At 35.0% G+C, this 25,663-nt stretch overlaps 3 protein-coding genes across 8 annotated transcripts in view; all 3 read right to left on the bottom strand.

Moving 5' to 3' along the window:
• Window positions 1-25,663, bottom strand: part of LOC120772138 (guanine nucleotide exchange factor DBS) — a 179,075-nt gene that overhangs the window by 140,418 nt on the left and 12,994 nt on the right. The window contains exon 1 of one of the 6 annotated variants that reach the window (XM_040100565.1): window positions 22,049-22,299. The exons of 4 other annotated variants lie outside the window; for them this stretch is intronic. The gene's annotated coding sequence lies outside the window, so the exon portion shown is untranslated. Of the gene's footprint in view, window positions 1-4,521; window positions 4,861-22,048; window positions 22,300-25,663 lie in introns of those variants that run through there. One more of the 6 variants, XM_040100564.1, reaches the window with a different exon arrangement.
• LOC120772142 (MICOS complex subunit Mic10-like) lies at window positions 9,147-9,575 on the bottom strand. The gene has a single exon (XM_040100569.1). It carries the CDS (start codon window positions 9,497-9,499, stop codon window positions 9,167-9,169), a length of 333 nt encoding a protein of 110 aa, XP_039956503.1. The 5' UTR covers window positions 9,500-9,575; the 3' UTR covers window positions 9,147-9,166.
• Window positions 9,549-12,870, bottom strand: LOC120772141. Its single transcript, XM_040100568.1, has 6 exons — window positions 12,602-12,870; window positions 12,235-12,535; window positions 11,966-12,169; window positions 10,611-11,070; window positions 10,355-10,548; window positions 9,549-10,284 (listed from the first exon to the last, which is right to left on the bottom strand). The coding sequence occupies exons 2-6, from the start codon at window positions 12,481-12,483 to the stop codon at window positions 9,610-9,612; spliced, it is 1,782 nt and encodes a 593-aa protein (XP_039956502.1). The 5' UTR covers window positions 12,484-12,535; window positions 12,602-12,870; the 3' UTR covers window positions 9,549-9,609.

Raw genomic sequence — 25,663 nt, 5'->3', positions numbered from 1 at the left:
CAGTGTGGCTTTAGGCCTGGAAAATCAACAACTGACCAGCTATTCACTATGCCGAAAATTTTGGAAAGGACCAGTGAAAAGAGGATCGACACATACCACCTCTTCCTCGATTTTAAAGCTGCTTTTTGCAGCACGAAAAGGTGAGTTTATGCCGCTATGTCTGAATTGGTATCCCCGCAAAGCTAATACGACTGTGTAAGCTGAAAAGCTCCGTCAGGACCGGGAAGGGCTTCTCCGAGCCACTTCGTTGGAAAGACCAGGTGGAGAAGGACCTGGCTTCTCTTGGAATCACCAATTGGCTTGTTAATTCGGCTATAACCGCTTAAGCGGTGTCTACGCCAGTAAAGAAGACGTCCTTCTCTCAACATCCGGGTCAACGGACTGAAAAACTACAAAGTTTGTTCAATTCACCAATTGAAATTGATCATTGAGAGAGCTTTTTAGGTGCTACGTATGTAAATATTGCTCTTTTTTCATTCCGTGTCGAATTTGATCAGACGGTATATCGAACCCCACTCATCTTCATGAACTATGAAATCCCAAAACGTGATTTCAAAAAATTGTTCAGTAATTCCTGCTAAAAGTATAAGCTATGCGGGTTTGATTGAAATTTTTGAAAACATTTTTTCAACTTTTAGGGTTAAAAAATAAGTTCGTTAGCAAGAATCAAGAACTCTTTCCAAATTATAACTATCTATATTCAATAAATAAAATACAAAATGATATATTTTCTTTGTACATTTCTCTGTCTATTTCTATACCTTATCATCACCGCAATAATATAACGGTCAGCAAATTTTATTGCTCTTTAATTGGTGCGGGTCTCCTTCACTGATCGCTAGCAATGAAGACGATCTGCGCAAATTGAAATCAAATAACGTCAATTTGCATAATAAATTGAAATTAATTAGTCATAGAATTTGCAAGCTCAATTATTTTTTTTTACCACCTGCAGATTTTTTATAACGAAGAAAGTGAAATAGTAGAAGCTTTTAGAAAACTTTATAGAAATATATATAAATAAATATGCATGAAAAGAACCAAATACCAATAGTTGTATGGCAGAGTGAGTAATTTCACTTTCAAAAGGTTTGCCAAAAAATGATGTATGAAAATCAGTCGGAAGAAAAACGAAGATACATACAAAGAGTATAGGCAGAAAATCACTGCGAAGGCAATATGCAAATCGAAAGCGTGAAACTTTTACTTCAGTTTGAGTATTATGTATACACTAAAAATCATCTGAAATTTGCAAGAGTGATATTATAAAAAAAAATCATTTCCAGATTAAACAATAAAACAATAAAAAATTAGTTCTAAAACTTAAAAGCTTTTCGTTTTTAACGCGTTCTAAATATTTTAAATCCAATAATCAATTGTCTCTACCAACAATTTCTATTTCATTGATTTCCCATACAATTACGCACATTTCTACGTTTACAATTTTTTTTCATTTTTGCTTTTCACCACGAATTAAAGCGGCTTAACTTCAATTGCCGCCACAACAACGCTAAAAAATAGAAAATTTCATTTTCGAAAATTAGTTGCTGTTTTATTTTATCTTCTTTTGTTGTTGTTGTTGTTTTTTGTTAGTAATTTCTTATGATTTTTTTGTAGTTTCTCATGGTTTCTTAATTTCTAAGGTGCAGTGCGTTGTCGTTGTCGCTGCTTTATTTTTTTGTTGTTGTCGATTGCTGTCAGTGTCTATTATTTCCCATCTCTGTACGTCGCACTGCGAGTTTGTTGATTTATTTTTGGACACCAATACCCACAACATGCACAGAAAGCAAAAATAACAAAAACACCAAAAAGTACCATAAAGACCAAAAAATAACATAAAGACAAAAAGAAATAACAAACCCATGAAAAAGCATAAAAAGAGTTGAAGCAAAGAATAAAAGCCAAGTTAACAGCTAGGAGGCAATGCAGAGCGATAAAAATAAAGAATTTCGCAAAGACGCAGTATATTGACAAATCTCGCTCGGTACAGAGGCAGAAATGCTCATTATACATTATGATGGAAAGCACATGGTACACTTTATGTGAAAATGCAAATTTTCAATTCGAAAACAGTTTTTCAAAAGTTTGTTTGGGTGGAATGTTTTGTTTTTTAAATATTTTTAAACGTTTTGTCAAAAAAATTTCAAAAGTTTCTTAGTTAAATTTTTTTTTTAAATAATTTAAACCATTTTTCCAAGAACACATATTTTTTAATTTTTTTTTAGTTTTGTACATACACAAAATATTTTTTAACTATACTTTTATTTTATTTTTTCAAAAGGAAGTTTTTCATTACAAGTTTCTATATTTTTTCAATGTGTTTTTTAACTTAAATTTTCTTCAAAGTTTTTTTTTCTTACATGATAGTACACTTTATGTGAAAATGCAAGTTTTTTTTGCTTAAAATATTTTGTTTTAAATATTTTTTTAATGTTTTTAAAATTAAAAAAAAAAATAAATTTCTTTCAAATTTTTATCCGTTTTTCAAATTTTTTTATTATCTTATAAGTTTTATCAAAAACACACATTTTCAATACAAACACAATTTGTTAGTTCGTTTCATTTAAAATATTTGTTTTTTCAAAAAAGAGATTTTCACTAAAAACACAAGTTAAAAATTTTTTTAGAATTTTTTCCAAAGCTTTTTATTTTACATGATGAAAAATGGTACACTTTATGTGAAAAAATAAGTTTTGTAATTAGAATACTTTGTTCTTCAACTTTTTTTTAAATATTTTTAAAAGTTTTTTCAATAACACACATTTTTCAATAATTTTTTTTGCTTAAAATATTTTTTTTCAACATTTTTTTGTTTAGTATTTTTTCTAAAAATACACATTTTCAATACGAACACAATTTTTAAATTTTTTACGAATTTTTTATTTTTTTTATTTATTTTTTTATTTTTTTTTCATTATTTTGTTTCATTTGTATTTCAGAAACGAAATTTTTCAATACAAACAAGTTTTTATTTTTTTTTTCGAAATTTTAAATTTTTTATTCCTTGTTTTTTTTGCTAAACCTTTTTCCGGAAATGTTTTTTACAAATAGCATTTGTTCGCTATCGGATTCTCTAGATTTTATATACTTTTATGACTCGATCATTCAGTTCTTTAGTGTAAAATGCGATATGTACAGGTATCTTGAAAAGTACTACCGTATAGAATTTGGAGCTGAATAAGGTATGCTTTTATATACATATGTATGACGGGTTTTGTAGCTTGCTGGAATACACTGATCTGTAAGATCTTTCATGAGCGGTATAAGCAACAAAATCTCGAACCCTGAAAATTCAATCTGCTGTCTATAGAGAAGAAGAGCTGAAAATACTATACATTCAGTTGCTGAATATTTGGTACAACGTTCCTGAAAGTCTAATTCTATTTAAGACAATTGTCAGTTTTCAAAATTCGAGTACAGACCATGTCAATACAAAATCAGACTGTAAATATAAAACAATTTAATGTTCACCCTTGATTAAAATAATACTTTTTGCAAATGGATACCTTAAATACTTCCCTGCTATTGTTAGTTCTAAAAGTTCCTTATACTGCAAGAATACATACAACACAATTAAGCACATAGAGAAGTTCTGATATCTCAAAAACAACAAATCTTTTCTATTTCCACCAAAGCTTTAAAACTTCTGAGTGTTCTTTCTATACACATCTGTCTTAGATAAGAACTGAAGTCTAATCCAACATTCATTGAAAAGTAAGGAACCGAAATTGCTATTGAAAAGGGCCATAAAACACCAAGACATTCATAGTACGAAAACCAGGAAATTACTTCTGTAACACTACTCAACCAATCTGTAGAAAAAATTTTAAATTGTTGTGCTAAGAGCTCTGAGGGACATTTGAGGTGTAATAACTACGAGTTTAAGTTCAAAAATTTTCCATCACGTACTTTGTGACTTTAGTAAATGGTGTTAGTTTGACCCCTACACCCTTGACTACAAGACAAAAAATTCTAGGAAAATTTTATTATCATTTGCGGTTTTAGCAACCCAAATTTAGCTAGAAACAGCCGCTAACCTCACAGTCGCAAAGTGACTGCAAACTAATGCAATTATAATCTGTCATTTAGTGTTGAAAAACCCTGAAGAAATAATATTTTTTCACGCTAATTTGAGTATATTTCATCAAAATACTGAAAACATAACTTTATAAAATCACACTCTAGACACATTCCACTTCAAAACAGCTTTCAGATCCGAAATTTTATGTTTTGCTTAATGCGCCAAAATGTAGGCAACATTTATTGATTAAAATGACATTTACACTAAATAGAACTCAGCGAAATTTTGTGAGCTGATAACGAAAGATTTGATCAGTTAATTTTCACATATGCATATATGTATGACTATGTATAGCTTTATATATACTGTATACAATGTAATTAATGGCACCGATTTCGTAGAGTAATTTGATTAATAGAGTATTAAGTCTGCACTTTAGTGACACAGCCGAACAAAAACATTGCATTTATAATATTTTTTCAGTATTTGCACGCACTCACATGATTGTATATATTTACACTGGTGTATATATGTATGTATATATGTGGTTAAAGCATAGCTAAATATAAGCGTAAAGCATGTCAGCCAGACAACACCGCTAATGCAATTAGAAGTCAACGCTCGTGTACGTCATTAACCTGCGACAGATAGGCATTCTTACAAAAAAAAAGCAAAAAAGCTAAAAGCGAACGCATGACAAAAACACGCACGGAAATGTGACAGCGGCAGAACAAGCGAACAAGTAGATATTAATGGCAATACGTAAGCACCGACCTATGTACAAATGTACAAGCGATTTTGCTTAACAATTTTACACGAGCGCTGTTACATACATTATTTACTAAGTGAATGATGCGCGCACTTTTCCAATACTTTTTAAGCAATTTCGCTCGAGATGCTTAGCTCCACACACACACGCACTCGCGTTTACACGATCACTGTGAGATAGTACAGGTAGTTAGCATCACTAAAAGTGACTTTTTTTTTAACACAAAACACTTTTTAGATCGATTGAGCAGCTTGGCAAACACTAAGCTCGAATTTGAAATTCATTAAGAATATGCACTTTCGTTCGAAAAAAATTGCCTCCACGAGCCCCGACGTTTTTGAAAATTGCTTATGGCCTTCGCATTTAGCACTGAACTCACGCGCTCCGTCATTAGCCAACACTGGATAGTCGCAAACGCGTTGGATGCTTTCTAAGTGGCATTTCTCTCAGCTGAGATGGGCGCTGTGTGGAGCGTTTGGCGTTGAGATCGCACCAAAATTGGCTCAGCAACAATGTGGCGAGTTGGGAGCTTTGGTCATTTGTTGTATATTGATTTCTCTCCCGTTTGGCTTTGACGCTCGCGCTCAGCATACTCAACGGCAGATTTATTTAATGTCAGGGTTGCCAGTTAATGTTTATAAAATTTGCATGTGATTTTGTGAACATTGTTTGGGATATAGAAAAAATTTTGTGTTTGCATTATGAACAGAATATTTTAAATTTATTTTATATTTTTAATTAATTAACATTTTTTTTGTAAATTACAATAAATTTAATTATATTTTTGAAGGCGAATTTTTGGATCAAAGAGTATCCTTTAGGTTATTACTGTCTCGGACTGACGAATCGAACGACTTGGCGTATTTTACGTCGAGATATTAAATTGAACGCAAACAAGGCTCTTGAAAAGTTTCAAGAAGATCCGACATTTTTGAACCCAATTTTGTTCAGCGATGAGGCCCTTTTCTGGCTCAATGGTCATTTAAACAAACAAAATTGCCACATTTAAGACGAAGAGCAACGTGAAGAGACGCATAAGCTGTTATTTAATCCAAAAAAAGGAACGGTTTTGTGTGGTTTGCGGGCCGGTACAATTATCGGTCAATATTTAAAAAAAATATGCCCGTGAGAACGTAACCGCCAATGGTGACCGTTATCGCGCAATGATGCCTGAAATTGAAGCTCGTGATCTCGGCGACATTTGATTTCAACAAGACAGCGCCACTTCGCACACATCGCATCAATCAATGGATCCATTTAGAGAACTCTTCGGTGGTAAGATAATTTCACTTTTTAGCAGGTCGATTGGCCACCAAAATCGTTTGATGTCACACCGTTAGACTTTTTTCTATGGGGATATGTAAAATTTAAAGTCTCCTTCCGCATGGATTCAGGCCTTGGGGCAAATCATCACGCATGTCATTCGCCAATTCTCAGTCGTAATGCTGGAACGAGTCATCTAAAATTGGACTCAATTGATGGATCATCTAAGATGGACTATCTGATGGACTATCGTAGCCGAGACCAACATTTGAAACAGATAATCTTCAAAAACTAATTACCAAACAATGTTCTTTCGAATGATAGTAAACATTTCCCATTTTATTTGAGATATTTTCTTTAAAAAGCTAGGGAACCTCGAAATGGATCACTCTTCCGATTTGAAGGTAAAAGTGCAGTCCATGTCGGGCTCAATTACTTATCTATCTATCTTAAGACCCTTAAATCTTGCCACCTCGTTTTGTCATCGATGAAACTACTTATATTCGTTATGATTTTTCTAGAAAGACATTGAAGGTATGGTACTTGACGGGTTTCAATAGTTCTATGTCGTTTTTGTGATAGGTCACGCACAGAGGAAGTGTACGACCGTATCCTTATTCATTTATCACATATTCTCCAAATCGCCAATGCTGCTTTATGGTGGCTGAAAGTCTGTATTTACATTTCCTGGACCTATTTAATAAGTACTTCGTTCATTTCTTGTCACATTTTTGCCATATCTGCTTGTTTTTTGTTGCGAATTTTCTTCTTTTGGGAGATATTTGTTTAAATTGTGTATTGAACCCCGCTTGACTGTATCAGGTATGATAAATTTGCCTTCGATTCGTTCAGGATACTGAATTTTCCAACTCGTCTACTTTTGCGTTGCCCAAAAATGTGCCAGTGTGTAAGGTACCCAAATTATGGACAAGTAGAGTTGACCTGACAGTGAGCTGAAAGTCTTTCTACATTTATTGACTATGCTGGAATCTAAGGCGAAAACAAAGCTATTTAGCAATGTCGACAATGAGAACCAAAATACACATGCCGTCAACTTCTTAAATTTTTGTTATCTAGAAGTTCATTTTAGAATCCAAAACAAAAAAATAACCTCTGCAAAATTAGTCAAAGAGATTTTTTTATAGAGTTAGAGAAAAGTTTTGCACAATAAATTACCCCACAGGTGATTTCATAAGCGGAAGTGGTTTACTGACATAACACAAGAAATTCTTTACTATTAAAAGTGAGAAAAAATTCTGAAATTTCCAATAATAAAAAATCCCGAACTCCTGCGAAGTTGACAACCCTGCTTGCTGCTAAAATGCTAAATGAATTTATTCTAGAGAGCGTGAGAGTCGCTAACAGCGTTATGCTACGAGCGAGTGCCAATAGACTAAAGCTTTATCGCCGAGTTGCTTATCAAGCGCATGCCACGCTTTTGTTTACAGCAATATTTAATGTTGCTGATATTGATAAGATATGTAAACAATTTTGTTTTGTATATACATACATACATATGTATGTATGTGGGTAATTATTGTGGAGTCCAATGTTGAAGGTATAAAGATGAGAATGCTTATATAGTTTAAGGCAAATATTGGCATACAAACTTTGTGTAATCGAACTGGAAAGATCCATGTTGAAAGAGTAAATATTTTCGATTATAGTATTTATATAATACAGAAAATATTTGTAAATGGATCGAAGTACTTTGTCTTAATCACAACACCTAAATAGACGAGGTTATTGAAATCAGTAATTCAATTAACAAAATCAGAATTGGTTCAAAATTGTGCTCAACTTAGAGAAGAAAAATCATCTCGAACACCGAGTTGCTAGAACACCATTAGAAAGGTAAGTTTGCTATCGAGTAGGCTTCCCAATAAATTCGACCAAGAAGAGTCTCTGCAAACTCCTTCGACTAATTTTTATTTCTGATTAATGATAAATTTGTTTTGCGATAAATTCGACCAGTAGGGATGTATGACAAGCTTCTAGGGCTCCTTACGCTTTTATGATATTTTTATAGCCTATACAGGATATGTAATATTAAGCATGCTATGAAGTTTGTAACACCCAAGCAGAAATTTCGGACAATCTATTAAATATGTATGTATGTATATTAAAGATAGGCATAATGAGTTGAATCGATTTGACCACGTCTATCTGTCTGTATATACCGGAAGTAGTTTCTCAGTTTATGAGATATCGATCTAAAATTTTGCACACGTCCTTTCATCCTCAAGAAGCTGTTCATTTGTCGGAAGCGCTAATATTGGACCACTATAGCATATACTTGTCATCGACTGGTGGACCAAAATCCGGTTCTTGCGTGGAAAACTTTTGTAACCTTTATCTTCGGTGAGTTATTTTTACGAAAGTTGAGAATCGTTGCAGTCTCCGAAGAAATTAATCACATTGAACCACTATAGCATATAGCTGTCACACAAACTGACCGAACAAATCCAAGGCTTTGTGTGGAAAACTATTGTATTTGAAAAGGGTATCTTAGCTTCAGTGCAGTCGAAGTAAAGTGTTTTCTTATTTATTGCCAAGTTAGACCGAGGACCTCCGAAAAATCAGAAAAGACATGGTTTTAAGCTGTTATACAAAGAAGAAATCGACTTCCGTCGGCATCAATTTGTGATAAGTTCTGGTTACAACCCCCGGCTTAACCGAGATCAACCTTTTAGACCAACTACCAAGTTACATACATATGCCCTGAAGAGTACAATACGGTCTTAATATCCTATTCTGGGTCCAACCAGAGCAATTCTTCGTAGGAACTAAAACACTGGACAAATCTGTAATGAGAGAAGTACTGGGTAAATATATTTTCCAAGTTTTGTCCTCCTTAACAAGATCGCAAGATCTTAAACTGTTAAAAGAAAGCGACTCCTCTTTGTTCTACGACAGCTCAGATCAAGAACTTTGTGTTACTAATTAACTTTTCATAAAAAATAATCAGCCCAACAACTTTCTCTGGCTAACATGAAGACGCATACAACAGTTTCAGTACAAATTTTGACATTTTATTATATTATACATACATTTTGAGTTTATGTATGTATGCTTTACTAACATTTTCAATTATAAGAACACAAATACAAATACTAAGCTAGTTTATTTTCATTTACTTTATCAGCAGCCTCGCACTTTGTTTGCGATTGAAGATTTCGCTCGCATTCCTTGTATGACACGCCCAAGCCGAAGCTGCTGCCCAAAATCGGTGGCCACATGCGTCGTATAAACAAAAGTGTAACGAGAAATCCGATGCCGAAGCCGGCGCCACCTTTAATTAGACAGTCCGTCCAGCACTTACCCATGAGCTTGTCGAGCTTCTCCTCGGGGTAAGTATCAAACGAAACATGCGACTTTAAAGTGGCGGCCGTTTGCGAATTCGTAGCGTTGCTCGAGTCTGTGGTGTTGCGTTTATTTTGAGACATTTTATGTTGAAAAAATTTCAGTGAAATGTATTGAAGTTTAAAAAAAATGATTATTACGGCTGATTTGACGTGCACTACGTCAAAAAATTTCAAATTACTGCTAAAGGCTGTTAATCAAATTTTTTTCTTAAGAAGTACGGCAAAGAAAGCAGCGGTGGCGGCGGTGGCGGCAGAGGTGGTAAAGGAATTGGATTTAATAATTCTATGTAGATCTTTAGACTCTCTAACCTAACGTAAGATATATCCTGCGGCAATACGATATGTAAAAAGTACGAACGTACGAATTGCCAGAAACTCGCACACGGCGGTGGATAGTCCAGCTTGAAGAGTAAGTACAGCTGTATGGCGGCGAGTAAGGCTTCACCGAGCGGCAAGTGGTAACGCACATCGCGCCAAGCCACAATGAACCGATTGCTTCCCTGCGTTTTTCCCAACAAGACAAATATGCATGGATGCCACTCGTTGTAGCTGTCCGCCTCACTTTCGTTCTGCACAATACGCATGGATGCACGCTCTGATTCGGCGGTGCTGTAAGGTCGCGAGTTCTCGGTCGTGCTGTAACAGCTTTGCGGATGCATGATATCGTGCATCATGTGAAGGTACGTGAAATTTTGATCCTTATTAAAGGTTACCATTTTACTTCTGTACTGTTCAAAGAACTTCAGAAATTTTCCATCTTTTAAATGTACCGCCATATATGAGAAGATAAACGCATTGAAATGAGACAATTGCTTGTTATAGTATTCTATTTTGCCGGGGTACATTTGTTCGAAGTCGTAGCTCAACTGCAAAGTGCAAAGAGTACAAAAAATAATTAAATTGCTTTTAAAAATTAAGTAAGAAAAAGTTGTTTACCAATTTTCGGCCATTGTCGCCCTTGTAGGCTGCCCATTCGGTGAGGAATGCTTCGAGTTGCTGCGTGTCGCCTGCTTGTAGCTGTTCGAGCTGTTCTCTCCGATACATCCATTTGTCCTTCCATATGTCGATCGCATCCATGGCATTTCCACATTTGACGACGTCTTGCAGCCAAAGCTCTACGCGCTGCATGCCTGAAGGTAAGAATTTTGATAGTCAAAGTAGCCCTTTTATTTGTTTATTTATGTATATGTACCATTATCAAAGCGTTCTAAGCGATCTTCTTTTTTTGGACAATTTCGACCATCGGCAAATTGAAAGTACCCTCCGTACTCCAATGATTCTTTGTCCTCCTCACCTTGGCCGTCTAGTTTTGCATCATCGTGTTCATCATCGCATTCTGGATCTAATGCCTCTTTGTACTTCTCACCGTGGGCGTCTGGAAACGGACAATCGGGTCCTCCATCACATTTTATAAACCCTTGTGAATCTAACGATTTTTTGTCGTCCATACATTGGTCGTCTGATTTTGGACATTCGTCTGCAATGTCGCATTTTGCAAACTCGTTTGGATCTAACGCTTTTTCCTCCTGCCACCACTGGCGTTGTGGTATCGGTAAATTAAATATTTTAAATTGTTTACGACGAAGGTAATTGTAGTACCTTCTATGTAAGCGGCCACGACTTGTGCTGTTCTTATGCTTATACCAGTCGCGCTGTAAAAATATGGATCGAGTGTTTGGGTAATAAATTTGGACTGAAAATGCTGACACACAGTTTTTTGTTTTAATGTAAAGGGTAACGTTATGGGTTTCGGTCTCTGCGACTAAACAGCTCATACTAGACTCTGGCACATATTCCCTTATTACTATTTATACGGTTAGAGCAGTCTGCATCATCTCAAACTGAAGTAGAGTCCATTCAAGAACTTTTTCATTCTGCGTGATGTTTTAGAATATCTTTCTAAGTCGAGATAACTAGATTATACCTTAATTAGATATCGAAATCCACTAAATATAATTACAAGTTGATTCGATGGACTTGTCCAGAAAACAAACGGCGTCTAGAAACATGGAACCGACTGCTGTGACGAGAGGGAGTTGTATGATCGGAATATTCCACGGCTCTCAGGCTTTTAAAGAAACTCTTGAGTTAAAGGTCAGAGGGTCAGGGTGTTCACACCCAGAAGTAAAAAAATAAGGTTCAAAATTTGAAAATGGAAGTTTAAAATCGCCCAAATATTCATCATTTCTATATATAGATCTTTATAGATCTTAAATCTTTATACTAGATACGAGTATACCTTAAGCACTTTCTATACGAGCACTCAAGAATTTTAAGGCATCGAGCATACCCGATGATGTGGACTTCGAAATCAAACTGTCTTCTATCAACAAGAACCAGAACCGCTAGATCCTAACTCTAAATGGAAAGTTCGACTTCACAATACAAAGATCCAATACGGGTTTTAAGATCACTTTCTTCTTTCTTTAAGGGATTCCTTGGATATCACGATTTGCGTCGTCTCTATCGTAATATTTAGTAATATGAAACAAGAAGCCTGCTATGATACCTCCTTACTTACACAGATTTTATCCATAATTGGCATACCTTTTTTTCTGTAGGAAAATGCCGCTTTATCTGTTTGGCCAGATCAGTAGCTACTTCCGTTTTCAAGAGTATCTTATTAACTCGAAAGTACTTAATTATGGCACCAGTAAGCTTTCGACGCTCAGTTTTCGTCAGAGCATTGCCATTCTCTTCATACGCTTTTTTACAATCAGCCAGACAAGTGGGTATTATAGTGGTCAAAAGCTTTCGGAATTGAAAAAGAAAAGTCGTTACTATTTAAGAACAAACAATTCATAAAACTTGCATACATATTTGGCACAATTTTTGGTATTTTCAGACTTATTCAAAGGGCGCTCATCGATATCTGAAAAGCCGTCATCGCGATCCGATTCCAGTGTGTTACGGTTCATGACGCCGCCATTGTTTTTCAACTCCGGTGTTGTTGTTGTCACTTCTAATGGTGTTACATGCTCACATTCTGGTTTTGTTGTAATTTTTATTGGTGTTGCAGGCTCGCTTTTTGCGGACATCGTTGATTCCGTTCGTGGAGACTCCATTTCTTCTGCACTCAGTTATGTGAGTGTAATAGGGCTGAGTTTACCGTGTATTCTAAGGAGTTTGCGAATATGAAGTTAAAACTCTTGATCTGCTTATAACAGTACAAAATAACAGTACCTTTACAGAGCCGAAAAAGGTACTCGCCTTTCTCTTTGTCGATTTAGAATAGATTCCTCTGTTTAATTTAATGGATCAATGACACTTCCTTATTTTCATTATAGTCCTTCTTTTTTAAACACATTTTTTTATTAACAGAACGATACATTTTTAAGAACACAGTTACTAAATTTAATAAGCAGAGTTCGATGGAATCACTTTGTCAAACACTTTTTCTACACAGCTAAATCACGATTGTTCGGCGAAACATTCTGTAATCAACTGACGCATGCGTTAGCGCACCGGCAAAATAGCAGAGACCCACAAAATAACAGAGCATATAGCGGTACACACATACATATATACATATATGTATATGTATGTAATTTATAAACATTTAGCTTAGATTCTAAGGCTTATATGAAAAGAGAGCTTTGAGTATTTTGTAAACAATAAAACACTCTTTACTTGTCACTTCGTTGCTTGGTCTCTTGCGCTTGCTATGCAGAGAGTTATAAAGATGACAATCCCGGAATAACATAGTTTTAAGGCAGAGTATAATTTTTGTTCGAATATATAATAGTATAAATTTCATAAAGAAAATGTAGTCCGTACGAAAAATAAAAAATATTACTGCTTGATTTATATTCTATTCTATATATTATATTCTATAGTTGAGTTACTGAGAAAATTGAGTAAAATTTGGAGAAATTTTCAATCTTATCAAACATGATGGTCAAAATAGTGGAGATAGAGAGTGATAGAGAGAGTCAAAATCCCCATGAAGTAATTAATAAAATATTAAACATAAAGCTTATTATCCATAGCTTCTTCCCAACATAACGGCCACCATAGTGTAGCGTTTGTAGAATCTATTTTCCAAATTCATAGACCTATTTTTATCAGACAACATTAAACTATCTCTGCTGTGTTTTTGCTATTAAAAAAAAATTAAAACCCTTAAGTGAAAAAGCTCTGGTAAGCGTCTAGCAAATATATGTATAGTTACTTTTAGAAAAGCAATATCAAAACGTTAAGAAAATTTCCTGTACAAAAAAAATATTTTCATAATTTCTTTCATATTACGAGCGTTTGAGATCTTTCATTTGTTGAGCCATAAAAGAAAGTCGTTCTCATAAAGTTCAGTTCATAAAAGATCTCGGTTTTCTCATACCAAATGCTTAGATGCAAGTTCTAACCTTAAAACTGTAATTTATTGAAAGATACTTTTCACTTTTACTGTGATTTGGTGTCAGTTGTTTGGGTTTTGGGAGCCCATTTTTAGATGCTCTTTATAAATCAGAAAATAGCTAATAAGACGATCTATAAATGCCTCTACTAATAATCTATGCATATAGTAAATACTGAAGTAAATCTTGTTCTGTATTAAGAAAAAGAGTTTCCGCCAAACAGCGAGTAAATTAAAATTTTGATTGTGAAAACCTTTGGTCGTTTGTACTTCATTCGGCCTTATTGAAGGTGAAATATAATAGTATGTAAGTAGAGTGTCCACATAAATATTCCTATTTCTCATATTTTTCTCTATTATTTCCATACTTCTTTTAGTAAAAGTTGAAAAAATATGCTATAGCCAAGTTTGTCCAAGAAAATCAAGAAAATACATGCACTAACCTGTACAACATTGCTATGAAAAAGGTTGAATCATAAACTGAATATGCAATAGTAAAGGGGGCTTCAATATAATAATAGAGTATGCTTGTAAAATGGTGAAGTAAACCCCTAGTAGAACTGTGAAAAATAGTTTGACTATGGTGAGAGCTCTATATACATATGTATGTAAATGAAAGATACATATAGCACTCTCGACGAATAATAGCTAAACTCTTCAACTATAAAACCAAACTAACTCGTAAAATATTTTCTGTGATATATGACAACAATCTGATCGAATTTGAACCAAAATGACCAAAAAAACACAACATTTTGCTTTCGAGCAAAAATCTAAATGTCATCGTTTTATTCAATAATAATTTTATAACGTTTGTTATAAAACACAGCTGGATTGTCAAAGAGAGCTAAACCTATCGAATATGATGGCTGAGCGATGACTCGTCTCATGTTTGGTCAGTCACAATCTTGCCAGAATTTTATGGTGCGTTATCCAGGTTAGATAAATATCCATCAAATTTCTGCTCGCAAATCTGGTTATCTGCGACGAATTATTTCATGTCGATGCCACGAAATGTCCAAGTAGTATTCTTCATTGACCGTTTGACCTTGTGGTATGAATTCCTGATTTATGACCGGCTTTGCGAGATTTTTTCGGTGTTGGCTCATTTTTGGAATGCCACGTACTACATCATGAGACAGTTTCTACGTCTTATTCATAAGCTCACGTTTTTGCAAAAGATTCAGATCTTTTAGTACGAGTACCATACGTAATGATGAGACTCCCTCTCTCTGATGCCAACATAATGATGTCCAAGCAGTATTTCCTTAACTTTTTCGACATTAACAGAGGCGGATGGACGACTCGCATGACGCAAGCTTTTAGATATTTCATGACCTTCATTGAATGCTTTGTTTCTCTCAAATACTTATGTTCTTGATAAAGTAGACTCCCCAAAACACCTCTGCATCATTTTCAATGATTCCGCAGCTGTGTTTGTAAGTTGCATAAACTCGTTGTGAAGTATTTTTTCCTTGGTTAAAATCGCCAGACAAAGCTTTCGCGCCGTGAAAAGTTAGGTCTCACTAATTGACATATGGAGATCAAACTTCACAGTATTAAAACGGCAGGATCAATATAGAAAGAAAATATTATCGATGCAGTTAAAAGGACCAGTCCGAGTCATATTTGATCAGATGTATGTGGCTCTTCAGGTGTTCGAACGTAAGGTTCTGATTTAGGTTTATGAGTAATTAAGTATTAGAGATCTAAAATTAAAATATATGCGGTCCAACTATAACTTATACAGCGGAACTAAGTATTTGTAATTGTCGAAGTATCTTTCGTGATTCATTTAAACCTTACTAAGGAGTTGGGACGTGTCGTGATAAAGGTTATAGGATAAAACGAAAGGAAATACATTGTTAGTAAGCTAAGTTTGAATGAATACCATCCATGTTGTAAACGATATTAAAACGAGCTAAAGAGAACTCGGATTGATGTAAGACTGAAGTTGACGCTTTAAGAAGAAATGCCTGGTAAATGATATGGGGCTCGATTAACATCACTAAGGTAATACCATAAGTATGGGAAGAAAATCGTTTAACGATAGTTTGAAGCATATTGCGCAATATTTATTCAAAACTTGCTCTATGTATATGTATATATACACAAATGGCTGAAAGTCTAGGCTTGAACGTGATGAAAGAAAGAAAAATATGATTTTCAGCTTAACTACTTTTATTAGACGTTATTCCATGTTTGTGTCAGAGTTTTGTGTTTCTGATACGTACATTGTTTATTCTTCCTCTTACGTCAGTGAGCAAACGGATCTGGTTACAACTTTTTTTATCACATTGTTTGTAGTTAAGCTTGTGGCGATCAAGTCATAGTAAACTATTACGGGTTATGTGTGTTCGGCTATATATGTATGTATTATATATAGAGAACGACGATGCGTCAAAAAATTTACAAAAAGCAACCAAAGCAACAACAACTTACAATTTTAGTAGACCAGCCAGCGGCATGGCGCTATTGTTGTCATAGCTTCTCCAATAAACGGCAGCTGCCAGTTACTGTTATCGACGCATAAAGCATTCTACTAAGGTATTCAAATTTTGTTGATATTCAGGGAGCATCACACAAATACATATACATATCTAGGCGGTGCATTGTAGCACTTGACAGCAGTCAAGCTTGAAGTGTTGCAACAGTAGTGGCAGCAGCAGCAGCGGTGAATGCGACAACAGACAGCCTGGATAGGCTTTCATTCAGTTATTCATTCATTCCGCCATTCATTCACTGGTGGGCAATCACTGCAACAATGCTGTCACCCACTTCCCGATTATATAGCACCCTCACATACACACGTAAAATATATGTATGTTCGTTCGTGCCACAGCCAACGTGGTTGCCTTACAAAGTTAGTGGCATGTCAACGCTGGTGTCATGTACTGTTATGCGTGGTAATCATAACTGACTTATGCAATATTCGTGCACACAGGCATACACACACACACACACACACAAAGGAGTGTAGTCAAAATACGCATACACATGCAGATACTCTAAAATTGAGTGAGTGTGTAACGTGACAGTTTCTGATGCATCTCGTTGACATTTCGAGGATTGGGTAAGTGGGTAACAGGCATTGTATGTGCGAGAGAAGTATGTATGTATATATGTGTGGTATGCTTCCAAGCGTGTAAAAATGTATGAAAATATCTCCTCTGCTTGCACATTAAATGAAATGACATGTAAAAGCTATTAACATAAAGGCTCATAAAGACTTGCATTCATTCTGAAAAATCAAGGTATGCATGTGTGTGAGAATGTGCGCGTAAATCTGCATTTTATGACTTTATTACACGTAAACATTGTATTTAGTTGAAGATTTTTCGCAACAATAAATATTACAGCTGATATTGGTTATATAGCTTTTAAAAGTAGATTCATAGTTAGAGAAAATCTTACATAATTTACAATGAAGAAATTCATAGTATACATTCAGGCGCATGCAAAATTGAAAATCAAATTTAATTTTCTTCAGATCAAGCAGCATACCTTTCCTAAAGAATTATTATGGGTTTGTATGGGAACATCATACTAAATTTGCTGAGGATCCCATATTCATTAAGTTCCTCATTTTGGTGACGAGACAGGGGTTTATGAATATAGCGTCGAAACTATCCAACAATCTAGTGAATAGCGAGGAAAATGTTAACCGAAAACGAAGAAACCCAAGTTCGCTGAAGGCACTGATCCTCCAAGCCAAGGTTTTTAACAAATGTATGAAAAATTGGATTCCATGCTTACCTTAGCTCAGAAGCCTATTTTGAAGCCGATAAAAATGTGTTATGAAAAAATTTTTTGTGTCAGTCCGGGTCAAATTTGATCATATGGTATTTCGTGCAATTGCGTATTTTTACTTAAAGAAAACAGAAGGGATTTATCGGGTGATCCCAATAGAGGTACTTCTTTCAATAGCCTTTTTTTGACAGATCACGCATGAATCGGGTCAAACTGTCAGGTTATTTTTGTTCAGTATTGTTTGGCATTTTATCATGGAGAGACTTACGCCTGAACAACGCTGAAAAATCGTTCAACTTTATTACAAAAATTCACTGTCTGTAAAGAATGTGTTTGGCGCGCTTTGCCCAACTTATGGTCAATATAATCGGCCTACTGTGTGTACTATTGGCAACACCATCACTCATTTTGAGACCAAACATTCATTATCCTTTCGTATTCGACCAAATAGACCACGTCCAGCACGCAGTGAAGTAAATATAGTAGTCGTAACTGAGAGTGTAGATGAAGACCGTGAAGAGTCGATGCGGCGCCGTTCACAGCAACTCGGACTGAAGTATGGAACGATTTGGTGCATTTCACGTCAAGATCTTAAATTAAAGGCGTCCGAAGTACAGTTTGTGCAAGATGTGAAGCCGCTCGACCTTCCCAAGTGACATCACTTCGCTCTATGAACTATTGAAAAGTTCCAAGAATATGCGATTTTTTAGAGTCAACTTTTGTTCAGCGATGAGGCCCATTTTTGAACCAGAAACCAGCAGTTTGGTGTGGTTTGAGGGCCGTTAGAATCATCGGTCCATATTTCTTCAAAAATGTGGTTCGGTCGGTTGGCTGTCCAACGTTTTATTTTCATATTATTCACAAACAACTTCATAAATATAAAGTAAATAAAGTAAAGTGTAAGGGTAGATCATTAGTTGTATGATGTTAAACGATGATGGTGAGTGAGCTTTTTACATTTTTTTATTCTCTCTTTTTTATGATTATAAAAAGACTTAGTGAATGTTTGAATATTATGTTATAATATTTATGATATTGTACTACATATTACATTTTTTTCAGTACTGGGTACCAAAGATTTTACGAATTACAAGCAAATAGCATTTTCTCGACTTACTTTTGCCGTCATTCTTTTGTTTGACGCTGAACGGGTTAAAGCATTTAACATGCTTTATAAACATGCGTTTATTTCTTCCCATATTTCTTATTGTTTTTGTTTTCACCCACACTTTAGAACGCAAATATTTATTCTGAGTACTTTAGCTTCATAAGCTGCTTTAAGCTGATTTAAACAATTGTCTTCGGCTTTCGAATCACTCTTTACAATAAAGTTTTAACATAGATACAGATCTTTGCAGCACTATGAACCAATATTTGATAAGCCCGATGCACTAAATTATTATTCACCGTTTCTAACTGTAATCGTATAATATTTGCACAACACCTCGAGCTCAACCTTGCAAGCCGTTTCAAATCGGAAATGCGACTGCTTCGGCGGCGTTGAAAAATTGCGGCAAATGGGCCAGTTAAATGTGCAATTGTTTTATAATCGTTAAATCGTAAGAAAAGGAAATTATAAAGTATTGAAAAAAAAGTTATAAAACACCTGCAAAATATGGCAGAGCCAACGACTTCGTTGCAAAAAAAACAATTAATAATATACCTTTCAAATATTAAACACTTTAATAGTAAGAAAAAACTGAAATTTTACCATTTCCCTGCATACGATGAAAGCAAACGAAGATCGGTTGTGACAATATTTATATGCGAGTCACATAAATTGCACATTTGGCGTTCGAACGCTTGAGTCATTGCGACGCCACTTAATGGAGGCACACAAACACACTTTCGTGCGTAAGTATGGTATTTATTATATACGTGTATGTACAAGTATGTATATACTATAAGTACATTTTAATAATAAGAAATAATAAGAAATAATTAATAAATATGAATGTAATATCTTGGCACACGACGTGCTCATCACTTTATAAGTTCATTATTTAAAAAATCATATTTTATTAATGATAATTATCAGCTGGTTCGAGATATCGACTTCATTTCAAAAGATTCGCTGTTATTTGTTAAGCAAACATCTGTTAGATGAGGAAGATCATTATGTTATACTATATCAGAGGTCATATTATACAAGCTGTTAAGGTACTTCATTTCTGAATAAGACATTCTGTCTGAACCGGGTCTGTTCGAAAGATCTCCAATAGACTAAAAACGATAAGATTATGTTGGACGGATGGTATTATGATTGCTTTAAGATATGTATTTATATATCTATGACACTATTCTAACAACGGAAGGCTCAAACTCAGGGTCTATAAAGTTTGAGCAAGATGATGTGAGTAAGTTTCCTAAGTTGGTTCTTTCACATCTGAAGAAGTTTCCTTAGATTACGAGCTTTTGATATATGTTTTGCACCTTAAGGTTTTTCCTTGAATAAAGCAGTAATAGCTGAGAGTGTACAATAAAAAATCATACGAGAACTGAAGCCGCTTGACCTTCCTAAGCAACATCGATACGCTTTATGGGATCTTGAAAAGATCCAAAGAGATGTTTTCGAGCCAAATTTTGTTCAGCGATGAGGCCCATTTCCGACACAATGACTTCAAGAGCTGAAATTTCAAACAGAAAAAACAACTGTTTTGTGTGGTTTGTGGGGGGGGGTGGAATCATCAGTCCATATTTTTTCACAAAATGATGCCGGTGAGAAGGTAACAGTCTGTGGAGACGGTTATCTTGCCAAGATAATCGACTATTTGTGGCCTGAAATTAAAGTTCGTGAACTCAGCGGCATTTGATTTCAACAAGACGGCATTAATTGAGACAACAATTTGATGAGTAGATAATTTCACGTTTTAGGCGGTCGATATAATAGAGAATAGTTAAACTCTAAAGACCCTCTTCGACAATTACCAGTCGAAATGCTCTTACGAGTTATTGAAAATTGAACTCAATTGAGCTACGGGCCACGTATGAAATAAATGCCAAATAATGTTCTTTCGAAATGTAACAAACATTCTCAATTAAATTTGAAGTTTCTGTGTTCTTTCGTTAAAAAAGTAGGAATTTCGAAATAGATTACCCTATATGTACCACAGCCTTTTAAAACTTCACTGGTCTTCATCATTTCTAACGCTCACCAGTCTATTTTTGCATGTCTAAATTTTCTCCATAAACTATCGTTGTGCTGTAGTAGTTAAAAATGTTCATAATCAGTTTCGAATAAATTTCAAAGATCGATCTTAATCAGATAATGGAAAACTCTTACACTTCTACCTCGAGAACGTGTCGCACAAAAATTTTCAGGCACTAAAAATGGCTTATAATCTGGTGAATCCCTCTATTTGTTGAACAACAGCCACATACTACTAAACGGAGAAAAATTTTAACCTATTATACACTAAAATATACTAACTTTTGTTATTACTATATATGAATACATGATCTAGCCAAAACTTTGATTTTTGAAAAATCGCCGGCTTCCCAAAAAAACCACGGATCTCAGTATAGAAATTTACACTTCAGAGTGGGAAACTACTGTCACAAATCTTATTTAAGAAGGTCGTATAAAAGCCCATCGGTTTAGATGTTTCCGAAAAATTTTTCCCGACGCTGAAAACAGTTTTTCGAGCAAAACGCGCTCAAAGTATTGGGCGCTTATTACACTAGGTTGGAAAACTCTTACAAATGCGTTTATAATATCTCTGAACTTATTTGCCGAACGAACAACAAAGGAATATTCTGAAATAAATGTTTATTCGATATATGTATATACATGAAAAAATTCGAAATTCAATTTCTGAAATTCACAAGTGCAAATAACGTTTCGATACATAACACTAAAGAAAAACAATTCATTAAATATTGTTTAATAAAAAAGCACTTGTAAAAATCAAGCAGCACTTCTTATCAGAAATTTTCATGAACTTGAACTTCAACAGTCAGAAATTTTGCTTTCGGTGGTTTGAAGACTCCACATATAGTACATACAATGTTAGTTTAGTAATCGATATTATTTATAAGTGTGTACATAAGTACCACTTCTATTATGATTATTGCTTTCAAATGGCGTTGAGGTTATTGCCTGCTGCTGAAGATAAACACAATCACTTAAACAGCGGGGTTACAGACGCCCGGCTTATGCTACACCCTCATATGTTCACATTTATACACATATATATGTACGTATGTAAGAATATAAGAATTCTAGTAAGAGCAGCCAGACAAAATCAATAACGCAATAAACGCTCGCAAGCAGAACTATTATAACCACACCAACAACCACTTTTACAACAAGCGATATCTGCGAGTTCAATTTATGGCCGCTGAACCGGCAGCCTCCGCCACAGCCGCTCGTCCAACCGAACTGCACTAATGAGATTACAATTCACACGATATATTTACTAAGTATAAAATGTCACAAAACAATAAAAGAAACGAATCACTGATGAAACATGCAACAAATGCACAAATGAAGGCAGAATAATAATTTTGGTCAAATAATCGCTACTTACTCGTAAAACTTCCAGAATTATGTATGCTTGTTAGTATGTATGAGTGTAATTCGTTCTATCACTGAGGCTGGCTTGCTGAGGAAGAATCTTTGGTGTTTATTTATTTGTTATAGGAACTTCCGTTTTCACTTAATTATATTCCATATACACACATGCACACACACTCACTTTTTGGCACAATAATTTCACTTTAATATAAGTTTAATTAGCACAGAAAGAAAGCAATTGAATTTGATGAAAATTTGGAAAAAATTTCAGTTGTCACAGCCGCAAAATTCACTTTACTTATGGCGGTGCAGCGGTCGGCCGCAGCATCAATTTTGACATTTCGCCTTCTCAGTTGCTGTGTATGCGCTCTCTCTTCCAGCTGCGCTCTTACTATGCGGTAGAATACAGCGAGCGCTCTCATGCTGGCATTGAAATGGCAAATCCAAGCAGCCCCCAGAAGTGGACGATTGTGTGTGTGTTGTGTGAGAACATAAATATTTATATTTTTGCTTTTATAGCCAATTAATTTTGCTGCTGTTGATAAGGCTCTGCTATGTTATGTTGCTAACAGCTGACAGAATATTTGTTATTTGGATGCTGTTAATGTGTTAACATATTGTAATAGATTTTAAGGAAGTGCTATGTTAACAGTTACTAAATGTAGTAACAGCCGCATTTACTATGTACGACTTAATATAAAAATTGTGGGGTAGTTGTACAGTAGAATCCCGCTAATCCGGATCAATTAAATCCGGCCCAATCCGGAATATAAGGAAATCCGGATTACCAAAGATATATCAGAACTATGTTTTATGAAAAAATAATTATTAATAAATGTTTGTTTATTATAACAAATAATAAACATGATCCAAAAAAACAAAACAAAATTAAACCAATAAAGCATAAAAGCGAATGTAGTCAATAATAAACATGTGATCCGGATTAGAGAATATGGATAGAGAATGTCGGTCCGGATTACAAGGGACATAATAGAAATTTTGAGTTTTTTAACCCTGTCCGGATTACAGCGGAATCTGGATTAGGCCATGTCCGGATTAGCGGGCCTCTACTGTATATGTATATTAAATTTATATATGTACATATGTAAATTTTTTCAGGATTTCAATGACTTGTGAGGAAATTTTTTTTTTTCTTTTTCTTTGTGTGATGGATGAGGCATTAATCCCACATTACAAAAACAAAACACTTTGACAGAGCTATCGTATTTCTGGTAAAAAGCCTTTTAAAGAAAGCAAATGATTTTTAAAAACATATGGAAAGGAAATAAATGTACTTTGTCGAATCATCGGTATATATTTCTTCAAAAATGATGCCAGTAAGAATGTAACCGTCAATGGCGACCGTCGCAGACTAATATCCGACTATTTGATGCCTGAAAGTGAAGCCTGTGATATCGGCGACATTTGGTTTCAATAACACGGCTCCTTTCTCCACATATCGCATCAATCAAAGGATTAACTGAGAGAAGACTTCGATGAGCAGATAATTTCATATTTTTAGGCAGGGATTGGACTTTATGTCGAGATATCACGTCACAAAAATTTGGACTAATAAAATGAGAGAAATGTAGAGTGACAATGAGTCAGGGATTTAGAATTCTGGTGGTGTCAAACCACCACTATTCACTAAAATTACAAAAATAGCTGTAAGTGAAGAAAAATTTTGGAACTCAAATTAGTAAACAGTACACAGACCTCTTAGCTCATCAGTTATAAATTTTGCTTTCAGATTTGTTGAGTAGTGTTATTTTCACCCATTTTCAACTGAAATTTTTATAGATTTTTTAATACATATCATCTATAAAGATTCTATAAAGGCTTACTTAAAAAGCCGAATATCTCGAGAAGTATTAATGAAAGTGAATTTCACCTCGAACCTTTTTTAGAGCAAATAAAATTTCCGACTAATTAGTCATATATATTTTTTCTATAGCTCCTGTCATTTACGAGATATATACAAAAAAAAGCGAAATTCTTGGAAAAATCGGGTTTAGAGCCCCGTACTACCTTGCCGGTGTGAGTTACGACCTTCTTGCATGGCGCGCTTTTGTAGACTGAACAATTCTGAGAAATATGCGTTAAAAGTCAAAGCGATAACATAAAATGCCACTGATTTGTAGGAATTTTAAGATCAGAAACTCACGATTGTAGTGTATTTTCGATGGAAAATTTTTACAGGCCATGGTCCAGTTCTTAATGTTAATATTAAGGGCTAAAATTTTCAGGGAATTTTTTTTAGGGCATTTCCAAGCAAATTTCGTGACGGGACTGAAAAAAATTAATAGGTAAAAAAAAACAGCCTAATGTATATATTTCGTAAATAAATATATCTGCCTGTGCTTAAGTAAATAAAGATAAAGGCAATATCTTCACACACACTTTGTTCCACATTAACTCGCATTTATTTGCAGATGTATGAGTTCGTTTGAAAAAAGGAGCACAAAAGGTCACTTATGACGATAAGGAACTTCAAAGTGGGGAGAAGAAATGTTTGCATTCCTCGTCCAACTGTTCTGGCAATCGGAAAATGCGCGTTTGCAGCCATTGTGGCACCACTTGTGGCATGATGTAGTAAATAGCATATGTGATGCTTTTGTTGTGCCCCAGTTAGCTGCAAAAAAATTTTATCGTCATTGCAATTCGTGATTTTTTTGCCGTTAGAGCGGCTATCCTAGAAGAATTGCAAAAAAAGCTATTACAGATATGAGCTGAAGTCAAATGAAACGCGCTTAGCTGGCGCATTTTCACAAATAGAGTACACACATATACATACATACGAATATATGTAGATATACATATGTATATGTAGTATATCATCAATACAAAAGCTGTTTAAAGTTCCCTCTTATATACATACATATCCATATGTGCATATATATCTAGTTTCATATTCCTTTTAGGTGCATTTAGTTGCAATGACACATTTCTTCTGTTAGATTTTTCCACTTTTTTGTTTGCATTCTCCTTTTTCCTTCCTTTCGCTGTGACAGCTTAGACTGAGTGGCGTCGCCGAAAAGGGCAAAGCACTATGTAGCACACTGCTTGTGCGAGAACGGCACGCGGGCGCCTGTGTTGCATGTTTACCATGCACGAGTGGGTGGCGTCGCTTAGCCGCCAAGGAGTAAACTGAAGTCCATATTTTCATGTTTGTATGTTGCAAGAATGCAAATGATTCATGCCTTCTTAGGCTTATGTGGCGGCATAGAAATATTTCTCTCCCACTTAAGCTCTCTCGGCCCACCTGTGCTCACTGACTTTCAAAGTCATTCATGAATGTGACCACTTATGCTTTTATGCTGCCACCCACACGGATGGGAGGATGGGCTGGACTTTACTTATGACTCATGCAGGGAAGCATCATTATGCAGACATACAGGTACATTGTTGTTTTTGCTTGCATGAGTAATTGCGTGCTAGATTACCATCGTCCATCTCATTCGCATCAGATTCGCTACATAAGACTTTATTAGGGATCTAAGTGGGCGCCGCTAAGTGGACTTCTGCTAATTATGCGGCATTCAAATTCACTAAGCGCTAAAGTGAAGTGTTTTCCATTTCCAGAGATTACGGAATATGCATAGCAAGCTTTCGAGTGTTTCTTCTATGG

Source organism: Bactrocera tryoni, chromosome 3, assembly GCF_016617805.1.
Source record: "Bactrocera tryoni isolate S06 chromosome 3, CSIRO_BtryS06_freeze2, whole genome shotgun sequence".
Lineage (NCBI taxonomy): Eukaryota > Metazoa > Arthropoda > Insecta > Diptera > Tephritidae > Bactrocera > Bactrocera tryoni.
The sequence above is the reverse complement of the archived record's forward strand: the minus strand, read 5'-3'. Positions and strand labels throughout refer to the sequence as shown.